The following is a 19,233-nucleotide window of genomic DNA, read 5'->3' as shown; positions in this document are numbered from 1 at the left end:
ATAATGATGAAGTGGGGTCAGAAACAGGAGTGTCAAGACTTGCTTTGTAAAGGGAGTGTAGTAGAGTGAGAGGTATAGAATAAAGTTTGGTTCTAATGTGATGAAGTCCAAGAGGTTTTTGTATGAAAGGAAGGAGACCATCTATGGAGACATCATGTAACTTAGGTGATGTATAGTGGCGATGGCCATGACTCCTTTCCCGTCTTGGATTTTTGTCAAATAAATTCATCACATTTATGTTATTGTTATATTGGCTTGAAAGTTTTCCTATACTTTTGATGTTGTCATTGCATCCGTAAGGTATTGCAGTACCTAGTCTGCGTATCAAAAGAAATAAATCTGTTGACCTAAAACATTTCATCGGTTTGCCATACAAATCGTATTTGTCACTTTAAAATAAAAGAATAACTTTCAAATATATTTAAAACATATCACAGTAAATTATGTCACGAATTTATCTACGATTAGATTATTCTATTGCCTCCCCGAACTTCATCGACGTGAGGACATTTTTGCTACAAGAATTAACCCTCAAATTAGATGACAGCATTAAATTCTAAACATTTAATTAAGTTAAGAATCTGACGTTTGTATACTCAAGGGAAAGTGAATAAAAAGGATTCAATGTCGGGAATGTTTTTTATTTGTCTGAAACCTTAATAGGATTTTAGATCATTTTATCTACTTTTGAAATACCATTTCAAGAAACACATCAGTAATATTTGTTTTCGACGTTCGAGTTTCGTATAATTAATTCCTTAGGAAATCACATAGACTTTTGTCTTTGTATGCCAACAAAATTCATATAAAGGATATATATGTCATCTAATATTTCAATAATACTGTACATAATCTAGATTAAATACACATACATAGCCCACGATTTCAAGTACAAAATTCACAAATAATTATGAAAACATTTGGTCATTCACAAAAAATTCGATTTGTATTTATCTTATTCGCTTTCCGTGATTGGGCAAAACAGAAAACCGCTTTAGTGAGTTGAGTATATACTGAAAATGATTCAATTATCGTAGAACTAAATGAACTAAATATTTCTTTATATTTCTATCAATAGATAGACCTTATATGCTTCATAAAACTGGAATAAAAAAATTACAACGAACCTAAATGTCAGATGACTGCAATTAAAGATAAATAAAGAATATTTCTAAAAATAAATGCGTCCACAGCTATTCGTGCAAAACACACACACACACCGTCTCAGAATGTGACGAGTCTATTCTCTACACTGCTCCATCGGAACTAATTGATACAGGGAAGATCACGTAAAGGTATAGAAAGGTCTGAAAAATTCCCAACGATGTTAGAACTGTCAAATTTGCGATGCAAATTTTTGGTCGTTCCCTCCGCGGGACTCAAACTCGTACCGCTGTGACATCTATGGCAACACGGCCTGCACTAAATCTGGCGCCCTAGCCCACTCGAGCAGCTAGGCTATATAAAAATATAGCTTTCTCTGGCCGGGTCATTCCTCCTCGTAGGATTAATCTAAGGCTGTAACTTAGTACACGATGTATGGTAGTACGGGACAGTTTACCTAGGTGTTATTATATAGGATAAGGGATCAAATTAATGATGCATGTCACAACAAATCAATATTATACAACGTCTCAGAATGTGACGACTCTATTCGCTACACTGCTTCATTGGATCAAATTGATACAATGAAGATCACGTAAACGTATGGAAGTGTCTGAAAAATTCCCAACGATGTTAGAACTGTCAAATTTGCGATGCAAATTTCTGGTCGAACTCGTACCGCTTACCGTATATATATATAAAACGGTAAGTGGTAATCACTGCAAATAATCCCAAAGGATTTGTTATATAAGTCTAATCAATATTAAAAATCTTTTTCATTTCTCCTGTGCAATAACAGAGGTAAAACAACATTGCAATTCACAAACAAGTGTATGCAGTGATGATATTCATGATTTGCAAATGTTGTGGAAAAGGATTTGTAGTAAATTCATTCAAAAATGGTTGTGAAATACTTGACGCTTTATCATTTGAAGTATTATCTAATTTTGTGTGTCTTCCCCTAACTCTAGAGGAGTGGAAACAAAATTGCATTACAACAAGAGATTTCCGTTCGTTCGTACAATCAGTATCGCATCTGTTTCCTCATACATAAAGATCCATAAACGTTTTTACTACACAGTACGTGTTTTAATACGCTCTTTCTCTTTCTTTTGATATCTTTCTACTTTCCTCGACGCTTGTTGCTACAAGTTTGACATAAATAAACCCAGAAATCCATAGCATTTCTGGAAACTTTTATTACATTTAATCACCTTCTTATTTAAATTTTCAAGGGTCATTTAACGGCTTATAAAAAATGTTTAAAAATAATGATTGCAATAGTATTTCCGAATGGTATTATTCCAATGATTATGACCAGAAATACACTTTATCATACATAGTACGAAAAAAAAACAAATCAAAAAGAATTGGTCGGAAAAATGTACATACATATACATACTAATAACATTTCCCGCTTAATGAATCTTGTTAATACGTCATTATCACAGAATATTAGTCCTTTTTATGTAGATAATATGCTTTGTTAGTCGTATGTATGACATTTTTAACAAATCAGCTCATAATCCCATACACATGTTATTAAACCATGTACACCATTTTTTTCCTCTTTAATGTGATAATGAGAATTTTGGTCTATGCATGTAATTCCACCGTTGCACTTTAAAGGAATATGGTAGATTCTTTTTTATTTCCTTGCATAAGGTTAACCAACCATATTTCTCTTTTTAGTGTACTACCAAAGCTTTTCTTCTGGATTTTGCAAATACTAGTAATACAATTTAGAAGAAAGTAAGTAGACTTTTTTTTATCCTTACACGTTCTTTTGATAGTTTTTCAAACGACAGCCTATTGTATTTGAATGGGGAGTTACAAATTATAAGAATATCCGGTGCCTGCAAACTTCAAAATGATGGTTGTAAAAAAAAGACCGCTTATGCCAGTTATTTTTTAACCTAATTTTCAAGTATTTCGCTCGTTTTCAAAATATATCCAAAATATTTGTTTTAAATGCTTTTCTGGTCCCCACTTCTTTCAGGGAACTCCCTTACATCCCCATGGTGCCCCATACCGGTTCATTATAAATTGTATTGTTTGATTTTATATTATTCATTACACTTTCTGTAAAGTAAGCTTCGAATTAAAGGTCTTTCACTGGAAAGTACAATACAATGACTGAAAGTAAAACGTAGATTAAAGCAGTTATCAATGAAGTATTGTTGTATGATCTAAAAGACGAACTTTAACGTATGTGCTTCATAAATTATTTTTCCGTTAATTAGAAATCAGCCATTCTATTGGTAATATTGTGTAGTTTATAGTTCTCTAAGGAAATGATGCCTCATCATAGTAATTGGTATCTACTCCAGGAGAGTTTTAATGCTCTTTTACGAACAGATTAATAAACCGATATCTGGTCAAGCTGCTAAGCAGCAAAATATACTTATACAACACGATGTGTAAATGCCTAAATAAGGTGGAACTGTAGGTTTTTGAGGCTGTTTTATAGACCATGATTAGAATAACCATCTAAGCTGAGTGTAGTGGGCAGGTGGCTTAAACGAACAGCAATCAAATACGCATTGAAAATTGTGAATACAAATGAATTACGTATTGTATTATCAACATAAATGAGTGTGATGAATGTGTTTTTACATTTGTTTTCATTGTGAAAATTAGGGCCCTCGGTAAGTCCTCTTTCTTAAATATCTCTTGATTCGCCATTTAATTGTTTGATGTTAACTGTATCCTCTTCTAAAACTGTACAAATAACCTCTAAATCAAGTCTATGGTGTCAAAAGCCGATATGAATCTTATTTTATTATACGCAGTAACTGTCTAAAACATGGTATGCGACATATCTATGCCAATAAAAGGTTATCCGTTGTATAGGCAACCTGAACGGGGTTCAAAATCTATTCTAATTCCAAGGGGTACTTTGACCCTTTTCTTTAAGGTTTAATTTTTTCGCGGTATTCGCCATTTATAAAAATAGAAAGAGTTTCTTTATTAGAATACGGGAAAATCTTGAAACTATATTGTAATTTTTCTCGTAGTATACCTATCCTGTCGTATATTTTTCGACTTTCTTTCTTGTAGTTCGTAGACCGATCACACCGACGACTCCATTTTTTTGCATGCAGTCAAAGTTCTCTAGACTTTGTTAGACGGATATTCTCTATTTCCTCTTAAGTATGTGACTACATGCAAGTGCTGTTATAATTCATTCAGGTCATGAACCTTGTTTAATCCTATCATGTTTTTAAATTTTTAGTACAAACATTCATAATTTAATTGTGCTGTCTTTGAATTTTCAAATAATTAATATTTGCGATTTAAAGCGATTGTTCGCCTAATATAGAGTTTAATTTCTATTTCGCGGGTACTATTTTTCGCGGTTTTCTGTCCATCGCGAAAATAATTAAAATTAGTACACCTCGAAAATTTATTCGTTGACAGTATACGGAGCCTGATTAATTCTTTAATTTATCATGATTGATATGTTCAAAATATACCTACTACAAAGTTAATTTCAATCAAACGTAATATAGGTTGCTTCACTAAACTGTACAGCGTGTTCATGACATTCTTACAAAATAAGTCAATTAGTTGTAGACTTTATAATGAAAACCACATATTACTAATAACTCCAATTTTGTTGAATATTTACAAATGAACATTGCGTCCGACTCGTATGTGACATTTCAATCTTTCCTATAATGGAAAGACATTGATATGTTGTAATCAAAAGTTATTGTCACTAAAGGACTCTCACAAATCTTATGCAGAATGTCTTAATATTCTGTAAATGTCTCTTGCAGCAACGATGTAAACAGATACTTCCTTCTTCACTGATAGAAAAAAAATACCAGTAATTTGACTTCTGTCAAGACGCATAGTCATATACATAAGAGGAGTGTATTTTAGAAGATATTTTGCTTTTGAAGAACCATACAGATCACTCATTTGCTCTGACGCCGAGCTGACGACTCCATTTCATTTCTATTCTTTATATCCCACATGGTTGGCGCAGATGCGGTGATTGCATATGATTGCATATACATTTGAACGTATGTAAAAATGTCAAGCAGTTTACTAGTATATTTTTTTGCCATGAAATTTAAAAAAATGACTTTCTATCTTAACAAAAATCAAAAAACAAAAAGAAAAAAACAAAAACAAAAAACAAAAAACAACACAAGAACAAGTCATATAGGTAAAAAACTGCTGAGGAAAAAAAAACATCGTTGATAACGAAGCGTCAAATAGTTATTATCAGTTTGATCCACGGACAAACATATTCAATTAAAAAATAGTTTACGTTTCTCAACGCCGAACTTCTAATTTATTTCATACCGATATAAAATCTGGGTATCAGTTTTACACTGTAGCACTAAAAGTGCTATATTAGTGATTGACACTATGAAGCATTATTTGACACTACTTTATCCTTTGATGTAAGAATAATCTAAATGTCGAGTTAACTGCGACATTCGCTACATTTACTCTATTCTACTTCGTAATAAGTAATCAGTGTCATAAAAATGTAACAGATCTTGTACAGATGGCACCATTAATCTGTTAGTATGTCCTATCAAACGGAGTTACATCGCCAACTAAGTGCTAAATGTTTACTGACCTTTCCTGTTAGAAATCTATTGAGAAAAATCATGAGTTAACTATAACAATCTTTGTTTCAAGCTCGTGTCTCGTTAATTCTACACTCAGACGTTTGAATTCAAGGATTATCTACATCTAACATAATCTAGCCAAATGAACTGATACACCTTTTTCTGCTTCACACCAGAACCTCAACTCGTATATGGATAATAAAGAACGCTTGAAATCGAAAATGCATGTCGAGACAGTAATCAGTACACGGATTTTCTCTGTAGAGCACGAATAAAGTCAAACTAAACTTCTTCTGGGGTACGTTGGACATTTTTAAAAATTACCATGACAGGAGATTAACAGTCGGTTGATTGACTGATATGAAGTTTCCACCTCAAAGATGAGAAAAGATATCAAAAAGATTCCATGTCTGCCCGAATTGACAACCTACCGAAATTCACATTTAATTGCTCTGGGTATAGCTTCTTTGACATAAGTGTATCGGAGCAAGTCAAAGGAGCCAGGTCATACGATACACAACAATATTTTTTCAATTGCAGTTTAATATAGTAATAACACTACAATCATGTGATGAAGTTAAAATTACATAAAGATACATTTAATTTACTTTAAAATCTTCAATTAAATTCGTGACACTATGTTTTTTTCACGATTTATTGCTATATCAAGTTCAAGATCGATTTCCAGCGGTATTTGATATAAAGTTAATACTGTCCCACGTTTGATGGTAGTTTTCGATTATCTTAATTTGATTTGTCTGTGATTGAATAATTTTTCACTTTTTTCTGCAATATCTACAATATTTAACATGGTGATACTTTGTTGTTTGAATGATATCGCCCAAATATTAATTGTTTTTATAGGACCCCTTTGTTACTCTTGTCGGGGGACTGAATTGTATTGCTAGACTATTACATGATTACACTCACGTGCGCTATGACGGGTTCTGTTTGTCGGAACAATACATACTTACTTTTTTGGAGCACCTTCTTATGTCACTCCCGTTTTTTATACTGTTTTGCTAGTGCTTTGGTATTTTGTTACGTCTTGTTTTCCTTATCTTAAGTTATCTATTTCATATGGTTCGCTACATCGTGTCTGTAGATAGTCTTTGTTACCTGTTTTATGTTCTGGTCATGTATGTCGGTTTCGGCATATTTTAAATCTCTCATAGTTAACGATTCTGTATTGTTTGCAGATATTTTAATGTGATTTGGTTCATAAACACTTCCTCGTGTGAAATCAAAGGTTATAAGAGAAGAACTTTAGGAGCGTTGTTCCTCTTTGACATTTTCAATGTAACTTGCTACTTTTTTTTGTTTAACTATCTATTTATGGTAGGAAATATGTCTCTAGCTCATAATAATTATAATAATGGAGCAGATTATTTCTGTTTGAATATGCTTTCGTCTTCGTCTTCTCTTTCTCTTGATCCTTAATCTTTTAGATTATGTTATTTTTTTTCGTCTTATTCTCCTCTAAAATAATGTTGCCCTGAACGTATATATTATGGCTTTTCTCTTATGTCAAAAGTTGTTTGCTTTGGAATATAGCACCATGAGGCGGTATGTGTTGTGTATGATACTTAGTGGTCCTCCAATTTTAATAAAAAAAGATCCACACTGTCGTCTTGTATAAGAAAAAAAAACCCAAACAAATCAGCATTGTAGGGCAAGAATGAGTCTTGAATAGAAATATTCTACAACTGATTTAAAATGAGAGAAATTAGACCAGAAACTAATCAGAATAAAATTAGAGAAAACATTTTAATAGTATATACTTTTTTATTATATATGATAACTTTACAGATATAAAAATGCATAGTTTGTATTTGATACCTTAACCAATCGGATGACACTCAAGGTCAGATACCAGATGACACCCGAGTCCAACTTCCATATACCTAACATCATGAATAAGCATAAGCTGTGAGACAATACCATAATTCTATTTCCATGGGCTTGATCTTTTATATACAACAAACTGTTTGTACTTTTGTACAATTGTCCATATCATAACAAGGTTAACATAAACGTTTAATATGTGCATCCATCACGGTATAGTTTCTTGGTTGCCAAGTTTCGAGTCAATATTAACTGAGTGGGGTTTTTGGGGCTAACCAATGTCTGAACCATTTGCTGAATATTGCTATTGTTTAAAATCTAACATTGAGCTCGAGATAAAGGAGACTACAGAAACAGCCTGTTCTACATCTTTTTGGACCTACATCTCGAATTTGACAACAATTATCATCTCAGCACTAAGATTTATGATATAAGAGACGACTTTAAATATCATAAATTGTCCTTACTTGTGCAGCAATATACCTTCATCTCCTGCATATGGTGTTTATATTTCACAATTGATTCCCTACGCAAGAGCAAGCACTAACTATTCTGAATTCTTTGAACGCCATATCTGTGTAACAGAGTCCTCAATCAGGGGTATGAAGAAATGTGTCTTAAAAGGTCTCTTTTCAACTTCTTTTTTAGATATCAGTCCTTGGTTAAAAAATACTCAGTTTCTTCTTAGACAATGAGTAATGATTGATTTTTTTTTGTGAATTGTTCTTTGTGTGCTGATGTGACCATTGATTTACCTATTATGACAATAACATAATTACCACTGGTATATTCACGCCACAATGGAAGAGGGAGATTTAGCGCGCTGTTAAACCTAGATTTAACCCACCGTTTCAGCTGCTCCGGTAGTGTAATAAGTATTTTGCCAGATATATAAATGGGATTAGTGTTCGGTAATTTTGTTGTTACTCTAATTGAAGAACAAATAGACCCAGATTGATAAACATATTTCTGCAACGCAAACTAATAGGGAATCAGCATACTCCAATCACTAACATTGGTCAGATAAGCTTGTGATCGTCTTTCATGTCTACCTTGTTCTATCTGTAAATGTTTTAAGTGCTATTCTCTGATAGAATTAAGAAGAGGGTGAATTGTCTTCAGTAGAACATTAACTATGTGCCTCCCCCACATTCTAAAATTCGATTGGTTTTTCTGGGTATTATTCATTATTATTCAATTTGTCCTGATTCTAATAGATTCCAAAACTAAATGTTTTGTTATTTCCAGCCAATATAGCCACACGCATGCATCCTGAACATGTTGTTAATTACCGTATTAAATCATAGTGAAAATCGACCTTTCAAAATAGTTCTTTATACTGAAAAGAATATAAAATATAGCTCTGCCACCTGTATTCATTTTCATATTTTCTAGCATAACGAAGCCTAAAATGTTATAGGGCATTGAACTTCGAATAATATATTTGCAATACTTTAGTTAAACGAATATTACTTAGAGTGTAAAAGAACTGAAATAGTTTGATAACATTCTGTGCACGTAAGAACATATTCCATTGTTCAGCAGTCACGTCTGTCATTGAAATACACAGTTTCTTCATAATCAAATTGAACTTAAGAAAATTAAGTTAAAATATTTAGCTATAATGAGTTTATATTCAATTGAAATTTAAGGTAGTTTACTAAGTAAACCTAAGATGGAGTAATTAAGAATAATCAAGTCAAATAATCTGGAATATCTGACAAGAAAGTAGAAATAATTGCCAAGCGGGATGGTCAGAGAGTTTCTAAATCTCGTAAGAGCATTGATAGGCTGAACTCGCATTAAAGACAGTTTTCACATAAAGTTATGGTGAGTAATTTCAATATATGTGAACAACAGGACAAAAATATAGAGATATGTTTAATTATTAAGAGGGCGTTCACGCAAAAACCTGGCAATTGGTGGCACAAGACAAACTTTGTTTTGAAGATTGTTAAATCTAATTCAAATCACAAATGCATTCTTTCTCCAAGTCGAATGTTGGTGTTTAGACAACGGTTAATGAGAAATAAATTACACAGATAGCATTGCAATTCATGGAAAAAAGGAGACAAGTTTTTCATTCTGTGCAAAATTTGTTTGCTTTCTATTTTCTGAGCCATTCATTGTCGATTTTTAAAACATGTTTGTCCTATACGTGATATGAACATTACATTGGATCAAAATAATCTATGGGATAAAATTTACCATATGCCATACATATGATAGGCACCGCCTGATTTCTGAATGGACATTCTTTCAAGAGAGTAGATTGTAAAAAGTGCAGTTCGGCATGTCATGCAACAATAAGGGATTCATTACGTATTGATACTTTCATAGATATATTATAGAACTATAAATAGTTAATGCATAGTTTGGTTAAGTGTGTACGTATTTCAGGAACACTCTTCTTGATTTTTCATTGTAGATTTCAAAACGAAGCTGCAAATATCTGCCAAGCAGAGTGAGCGTGTTTCCCTTCCGAACCTCAATTTCAAGAACTCTGGGTCCGTCACTGTATTATAACTATACACTATCTTCAAAACCAATCTTCTAAATTGTGTTGTGTCCAAACCGAACCTTACTGCTACTATTTGCCATCGTCAATGAATTTCAGGTCATGTCTAGGACCCCCCCCCAACATAAAAAATGCCTTTCACATTGAGACTACTTGTCAAATTGAGAACTGACATACCACTGCAATAGTTTTACAATGATGTCGACGTCAGAGAAACAATTTAATCTTGAAGTTGAAATAGAATTCAATATGAATACAACGGGACAGTACATTTTTCCTCAATTGTCTCTACAAGTGTTAATACGTCTATTGCATGTATGTTATATTATATATATAGAATTCTTGAAGAAATAATAAGCTCTCTAGTTAGAACTATGCGCTACATAATGCAGATGAGTCGTACTTTTTCATCGCTGAAAACATATGTAATATTTTGGACACATTCTTTCCAATTTGACCACTCGTAAATTATGATATATTTAGATTCACTCAAAAGCCTACCTAGATTTGTATTGAATATGGTATCACTCAATTTCATCTCGGAATAAAAGCTTTTCAAGACGACAATGTTTTTTTTAAATATCATGTATCAGATATTTCTTAAACAGAATCAACACCAAGTAATTCATAGTTTATTTAATTAGTTAACTATAAGAAATATACACACACAACCATAACATACATTTTTTATTGGAATAACGCCTTTCAAATCTTTTATATTTTAAGCAATTTATCTACAGTAAGTTTTTTTTTATTATATTCCATATCGATCTTGTGTGAAAACCATAACTCGAATTAACATCTATTAATTCATGTTTTATTTAATTGTTTGACTGTAAGAAGAATACACACTACCATACAATGCCGTAGCAATGTTAATACACAGTTGACTCCTTCATTTGTACTGAATAAAACAAGTTTATTGCCAAAGCAAATGAAAGCAGATATACAGAAGTGTAAAAACACCAAGTGTCACAAGTGTCACTTAATCATTTTGACCACTTACATTACAATTATCTTACAAGATTGATGTTTATTATTTTGCCTTTCCTATAAATAGGTGTTTCATTGATATAACTAGATTTTTTATAACACTGCATACGGAGAAATAGCTAAAAGAATCTTGTTTCGTGCTGGTAGAGTTGCCAATTGAATAGCGTAAGTGTTGATTTACTGATATGATGTAGAGAACCTATTAGTAAAACAAGTTAATATTGTTTCCATTCATGTATCTCACTATGTAACACATTTTTGATATGATAACAGTACAAAAAACACTATATTGTAATATGCCAGTGTGATACTTAAATGATGCGAATCGACAAAAAGTGTAGGTAGTCTTTAAATCACTTAACAATTTGTACTCATCTGTACTCGTAAAATCATTTAAAAAGAAACGCAGTCACCATTTGTTAAAATTGTATGATTCTTGGAGTCTTAAAGACAAATCGGAAATAGTTTCTTTGCTATTTTGGACTATTGATAATCAATGATATTTTCGTGAACGCATGTACAATAATTTTGGACGAAATTGATTAAAGTAGAAAATTATATTTTGTTGAGATAAAAATTTTTCTGTGAAACACGAAAACATATTTCTCTTTTTCATTGCTATATGTCGTAGTTAACAAGAGCATATTTTTATCCAAAAAGTTAATAACCTCTCATCTTAAAATTAAAAATGACGAACATTTAACAAAAATGAATATCTGTTTCTGAAAGGGTTGCTCAATATGTAGTATAAAATGTTTAAAATGGTAAAAAAATGAATGAATGCCCGCAAAATACTAAATGGTAAATATACATAAAGAATTTTACAGGCTACACAGATGCAGAACTGTAAAGAGATTAAATGTTTGCTCTGATTCAACTAAATATCATGAACAAAAATTCCTTAAAAGTGTTCTCTACGGTTGTTAATCATCAATCTCAATTCCAAAACAATAGCATTGCAAAATTACGTATGCATCTATTATTATAACTAAACACTTATTCTATGAAATATTGTACAAACACAAAAATATAAAAAAAAAAAAAAAAACGAAACAGAGTAAGTTGTATCGTAATCAGAAGTAATGAAACTTAAGTACCAGTCTACGTAAAAAAGCAGGCAGTTAGTGTAACAAAATATTAAATTAATAGTCACCTCTTCATTGTGGTTTGCTAATTTGTACCGTAAAGGAATAGATACACGGATTTCCATTTCATTTTGGTAGCAGAATTTTCTATTTCATCAACATGCACTGCAAATAAACAAGTTAGGGGTAGATACCTCTATCAAAAAGACCTTAATTTTTAAAATTCTCTTGAAAAAATTCAAATATCAAAAGAGTAATCAAGGGAACCAAGGTTATAGCGGTAATCAAAAGAATGTAATCCAGGGACAAAGACCAGACATGGAAAACAGACATACACAACAAAGAACATAAAGTAACTAAAATCATACATACAAAGTAACAAAAGTAAATGAGCAACTCAGACTCCACTAAAAACTGGGAGCATGGACCAGGTGCACCGGTAGGGTAGGCGTCCTCTGCTTTTCTAGAAACACCCGCCGAGTTGCTCATAAAAAGTCCGGGGTAGACAAACGAGGAAAGGAAAACTATGACCCGTTGAATAAATCAGTTTTCATGGTGCTGATGGATACACCATAACGATCCACGAGTTCATGATGACGACCATAAAACTTCTGTAGTGATGACTTCAACCTTGTAGCAACATAACCCTGTTCCAGAAGTCTATTTGTTAGAGTTCTAGCGCGATACAAAAAGTCTGCGTAGTCCCGGCAAGCTCTGGCATAACGTATGAGTTGTGATATGAACACTCCATACGCAGGAGCCGAAGGGATGTTGCCACAGATGAAAGTGGTAATTAAAATTAAAATATTAAAGACTTCCTTATGTAAAATATATTGCCCTATCGGTGAGGTTTTGCCATGCATGTTACAATTTTCCATTTTGCCTCATTATTACATAGACTGGTACTTTCTTTGTCACATATATGAGATTTCATTACGGCAAAATGCCAAAAAAATAATGATCAAATACAGATTAGATATTGATACAATATTAAACTGCACTGTCTCTCTTTGATTTGTTAAAAACCGTTGATTCTGAAAGACGACGATACTTTGCCTCTTCATCTATAGCTGATTGTTTCTTTGATAGATGTGGACAAAATAAGGCAACAAAATTTTTCATAAATGTTCTGCTGAACAGACAATATATTATAAAATTCACAGCAGCATTGAGTGCCAATAAGGTGTCCGAGTATTCCCTTATTCCTTTAACTAAGTAATCCTCTTCGTGATAACCATAATTGAAAAACGTCATTACAGCGTCTGGAGTAATACAGATCATAAACGTCATGATAACAACGATCATCATAATTGTAACTCGATGACGGGCGTTGTTTCTTTTGTTTGCTCTAGATTTTCGAATTGAATTTATAATGCATGCATTGAGTGTAATCAAAATAAGAAGAGGAATATTACACCTTAGAAAATTAATCATCCAACTATATGCCGATGCGAATGTTTCATCTTGCCACAAGGAAGTTATTTCTACATCATACATCGTAGCATTTGTTCCCTGATCTATAAAGTGTATAGTTTTGTATCTCATTGCGGATGGAATAGCAACACAAGTCATTATGAAATAAATAATGGCACTTGTAGCAATCGCTCGAGACCTGGTACAGGTAAGTTTTGCCTTTGCAGGATGACATACCATGATATATCTCTCCGCTGCAACGGCAACAGTTAACCACGAAGATATACAAGCTGACATGTTGAAGATGAAATGTGCATATGGGTAGATATGGCCATAAGCTTTATTTGCTTCTGCTTGATGAGTTTTCGAAAGCAAAGTTACAGAAAAATAGATTATATCGTTGAGTAATTTTACACTATCGGAGACGGCCAAGGCGCTAAGAAAAGCATTAGTTGAAGTCAACATATTTTTCTTTGACAAAACTATCAGCGTTATCATATTTGCTAGGATTCCTGGTATACATATCGTCGGATACAATATAAGCCCTGTAATAAACTGTGACGTTTCATAAAAACCCTTATGAGCTGGCTCAATGAACTGTCCCTCGGGTGATCCGTTGGTTAGATTATTCTGAGTTGTTATTAACTGCATCACGCTTGTTATAGGCCGGTGAATTCTCTAGACAGGCATTGTTCCTAAAATGATAATTCAAAATATAAGTTCTGTATATACAAATGTACTATACAACACATAAGACGATTTTTGTATACATGACTAGCATTCAATGAATTTTCTCAAATGTCATAGTTTGAGAGTTTTCGCGACATACTTTCTTAATATTTTAACAGATTTTTTGTATCTAATCCGCTTTGAATACTTCTAGCCCCGATTCAATATATTGATGAACCAAGGATGGAGATGACATATTATTCATATCGGTTTGTATAATCGAGACTAGCTCATGATCAGTTTACTCGAGGCGTTCCATACCTAAATTCTAAACATCAATATCATGTAGTTTTTCATAGAAAAACCTTATATTATATCATTCCAGATTATTCATAATTCTGAAATAAAAAAGCCAAACAAATCTGCCAAAAGGGAAAATCTGAAGACAACGCAGACTTTTTGTATCGCGCTAGATTTCATACAAGTAGTCTTCTGGAACAGGGGTTATGTTGCTACAAGATTGAAGTCACATGAACTCGTGGATCGTTACGGTGTATCAATATGCGCCATGAAAACTAATTTGTTCAACGTGCCATATTTTTCCTTTCCTCTTTTGTCTACCTCGGACTTGACTTTTTATGATCAACTCGACGGGTGGTTTTGGACCTTACCTTACCGGCACACATTGTCCATGCTTTCAGGTTTCGTGGAGTCCGAGTTCCTCATTCATTTTAGTTACTTTATGTTCTTTGTTGTGTATGTCAGTTTTCGATGTCGGGTCTTTGTCCCTGGATTACATTCTTTTGATTACCGCTATAACCTTGGTTCCCTTGATTACTCTTTCACTTTTGTTACTTTTTATGTATTATTTTAGTTACTTTTTGTTCTTTGTTGTGTTTGCCTATCTTCCGTGTCTGTTCTTTGTCCCTGGATTACATTCTTTTGATTTCCGCCAGTATCTTGGTTCCCTTGATAACGCTTTAAAATCTTTAGTGGCAGGTGTATTTTTGGATAATTTATAGGACACAAAACAAACAAAATAGTCTGATTTTGGCAAAAAAGTAGAAAAAACTTTAATTTTAATTTTGGCTAAGAACGACAATCGACTAATTTTTAAAATCAATTTTAATACATCTTCAAATAAAACATCAATTTTGTCTAATATCACAAATCTAACTATTCCAAATATTTGTTTGTTACACATGAGCTATAAAATGTATGTTTGCGAGTGAGTCCGTATAAAAATTTATATTTAGATCATTTTTTTCAGATCACGTCAGTATCGGCTACCTAGTCGTCTTTAGGCTCACTTCAGCACAGATTACCCATTAAATATTTGCGACCTTTGCCAAGTAAATTAACCGATTGCCAAGTAACCAAAACATTAAAGACATATTGTTAAATCAACTAGACAATCATGCTCATGATCTCCTATTAATGAGTTACTGTATAAAGTAATTAAATAAAAATATCGGTTAATTGTGCTATTATTTGCTGTGAGAATACTTCTTGGAAAATATGTCGTATGGTTCCTTGATTAATCGTGCTCTTCTCATGTGTCTAAGCCATTTTGTTTTCTATCATTATAAACAATATTTCATCTCATCATGTTCTCATATAAAGATTATAATATAAAAGCTCGTGAAATTAATATGATTATTGATGTTGAATAGTTTAAATCTTGTAAGTTGGTAAATGACGTCATTTGAATTTTATTCAATAATCAGCAATCAGTCAAAATAATCACTCGATAATATATTTGACATGTGAACTGTACTATTCCCTTAGAATAAACACGAATTTGACTAATATTTTGACATCTGTCGAAACCGAGCACCGTACAGACTAGGGGTAAATATTGATCAGTTAATAAAAAATTTCTCTCAACCCAGTAGATATACTTGTCTGACCCCGAAATATATCATATATCAGTCGCCAAAATTTACAGAAGAATTGGCGATGAAGGCTCTCGTTAGCTTTTAATAAAACTGCAAAATAATCATAAAGTGTTGTAAGATTTAATTGTGAATTTGAAGGCTTGAATCCATGACAAATGAGAAACATAAAGACTTCCAAAACAAATATATTGCTTGAAGTTGTGTTAAATTCCGATATTCTGTCGATTTTGTTTCTTTTGGTCATTTTCTAGACATATGATTGGGTAGGAAATGGTGTCCACACTCAAGAAACAGATACTTCTTTAAGTATTTTGCTTTAACTAAAGGGCGTATTTCCTAAATAGAGGAGTTACATTACTGCTTAGCCTTACACCTGTGCCAATTATATTAAGTTTACCAGTGCGAGTAATATGAAGTCTTAAGTACGTGTTAAAAACGAGTGAAATAAGAATAATTATTGCAAGTATTAACTTAGCAAAAGTAAGTAGGACCCTCCATTGCAATAATACAATAACGAGGTTCACGATTATTGGACATAAATTTCAAGTCAAAGCTTGATTGCAGTAATGAATTTAAATCCGGAAATGTCATTGCAACAAAAGACACCTGCGACCGAGGAAGAAGAGGAGATGAAATGATGTTTAATGTTTAATAAGTATCTTAGTAATTTTAAGGCCTAACAAGGATTAGATTCTGGATATTGTATTGGTAAAATGATGTAATTTCAGTGACAAGAGAGTTTAAACTCACGACAGTAAAAGTACAATAATTGACATTTAAATCCCTTAGTAGAAATAAATTACTTTTACTGGAAGGAATACAAACAGGAAATAGTGCGAATGTTATATAACATGAAGACGTTAAAAATTCAATCATAGGAATTACAAAATTTGTGACCCCCATTTATGGCAAAGTTTATCTGTGGTCGTTAAAAATCGTAATCTACTTTATTTAAAACAACAGAAAATATTGTTTTAAAATCTTAATTGCAATAAGGTATATCTAGAAAACATGAACATGTGTTGCTTCTAGACTACACGGGTTAGAATCTTAGATTGAATAAATATTCATGATCATAATAAACACAACTCAGAAAGAAAGCAAAAGTGTACTTTTTAATGATTGAAGGTTAAAGGCAGTTCGTTGGTATGTTTTAAACAGGAACCATTAACTCCATAACGGCATTTTTAACTTATGCAGTCGAAACAGAGAATAACACGCATGGCCTTTCTCACCAAGGTGTTATGTTCTGACGAGACTTCAATAATGATTTTTTTTTTCTGTTTATCGATGACGTCACAGTCGAGTTGACGTAAATTTTAAGAAAAAATGTATGAAGTTGATGATAACTGTTCTATTATTGATAAAGTTCCCTAAATTTTGTATAGTTTTTCATTATATTTAGATTTTAGCGTATTTGAATTTTCCCACTTATCCTGCTGCCGACGCTTCGGTTTTGTTTTGTCGATATCTATTCTCTTGATAAGGTCAACATCACTTTTGATCGATTAAGGCTTCAAACTTGAATACACTCTGATTATTCCGTAGGGAAAGATAATCCTATCTATACTGTGGATTTAAGGGAAATTGTTACTATGTGTATGATGTAGAATGATTGAAGTACCATTCTGTTAAAGAATCAGGCAATGGGTGCACATCATTTTTCTCAATTTCCCTCTGTTTTGTCTCAAATATATTCCTTTTCTGTGTCCATTGGCTTCTCTGTGAAGGCCCTCAAGCAACTAAATGTACTTTCATCAAAATGAAGGACAGGAATAAATCAGGTTATATTCAAAATTTGACTTGTAAAGTTTGTCAACTGCATATTCGCTCTAAATACATCTATTGTCGAAACCTAAAATCGTTTAACTATTTAAATTTATTCCGAAATTTTGTCTATTTACTATGGTAATCTCTGGTTATTCTTCTTTATGTTTTACGCCTCATTTTGCTCGATTCTTAGACGAGGAGGTACTCCAATCACTAATAGACCATATGACAGTAAAAAGATAGAAATTGTACATACAAAAAACACTCATTAGTTACTTCATTTTGAACATTAAATGACTTAGATCAAATTCATGAAAATATGGAGCAAATTGATTTTACAAAATACTTGTACCAGAATCAAATGTATAGATCTCATTGTAATTCAATTGAATTTATTTGCATGCAGTAAAGTAAAAACTTGATCTTTTGTATTTTTATCTAAAGGTGGAGTTGTTATGGAAATGAATCATATGAAAGCCTTCCCTTTAATGATATAACTTCAATTTCCAGCTTTTTGCATGTTTCACTACAGGAGATTTTAAAGTAGTTATTAAGATATTGCTTTTTAGCCCATCTATTTTCGACCATACACTGATAAAAAAATATCCGTTGCAATTGTCCATGAATGTCAACAGCAAAACCTAGCAGTGAACATGCATGATTTGAACTTGAGGAAACCTAGTCATAACACTGTCGCATATGAGTTATTTTAGTAATCGCTGAGACAAACAAACAAGACTGACTTGTTGAACTTTGCACAAATGGGCATTAGGCATATCATCAAGACAACGTTTTTCTTTGTAGAATATTAGTCTGATATAACAGTTACCCTCTGACCCCTTGAACTTTTTCAATTTCTCATTGGATCAGTAATTCTATAAGGTATCCAAACTATTGATTTGACGAGGATTTGTTTGTGTTATATTTAATGAAGAGATTATTTCTTTTTTTTTCAGTCTTACCTCTTGCCACTTACCTTGAATAATCACCACCGTATACGTATATTCTAGCGTTATATATAGAATGTTGTTGTAGCGTTATTTTTATGCAGGAATTTATCACATTTAAGTAAGATTCCAACTTTCCACTAGCGTATACATATTGCAAGGGTTTGTAATATTGAGTTATCGTACTAGGATTTAATGTTGCAAAAGAATATTGCTGCTTTTTGTTGAACATAATCAATCTTACAATATCAAAAGAGTTTGGTGGAAACATTTGCCAGTAACAATATTGTTTAATCAATGAAACCATTTATAAAGTCCTTAACAATACAGGAACTTACAAGTACAAGAACTTGGTAAGAGACACGTAAGACTGCGATTAATCAACCAAACAGCAAGAAA

General features: G+C 32.5%; 1 protein-coding gene and 1 long non-coding RNA gene across 5 annotated transcripts in view; one reads left to right on the top strand and one right to left on the bottom strand.

Moving 5' to 3' along the window:
• The first annotated feature begins 2,725 nt into the window (after positions 1 to 2,725).
• Positions 2,726 to 6,344, top strand: LOC148612347 (uncharacterized). The gene is made up of 3 exons (XR_015924623.1): positions 2,726 to 2,856; positions 4,887 to 5,135; positions 5,767 to 6,344. It is a non-coding gene; the product is annotated as an uncharacterized LOC148612347 (long non-coding RNA).
• Positions 6,345 to 10,675: 4,331 nt separating this feature from the next.
• Positions 10,676 to 19,233, bottom strand: part of LOC148612346 (FMRFamide receptor-like) — a 48,130-nt gene continuing 39,572 nt past the window's right edge. For all 4 annotated transcript variants that reach the window (XM_088593689.1, XM_088593688.1, XM_088593691.1 and 1 more), the window contains exon 2: positions 10,676 to 14,245. In XM_088593689.1, the coding sequence (XP_088449815.1) occupies positions 13,128 to 14,201 (1,074 nt within the window). In that variant the 5' untranslated portion in view covers positions 14,202 to 14,245 and the 3' untranslated portion in view covers positions 10,676 to 13,127. The remainder of the gene's footprint in view (positions 14,246 to 19,233) is intronic.

Source organism: Perna viridis, chromosome 7 (genome assembly GCF_037379345.1).
Source record: "Perna viridis isolate PV_CMFRI_1.1 ecotype Kerala chromosome 7, ASM3737934v1, whole genome shotgun sequence".
NCBI lineage: Eukaryota > Metazoa > Mollusca > Bivalvia > Mytilida > Mytilidae > Perna > Perna viridis.
Note: the sequence above shows the minus strand (reverse complement) of the source record. Positions and strands in the feature narration are given on the sequence as shown.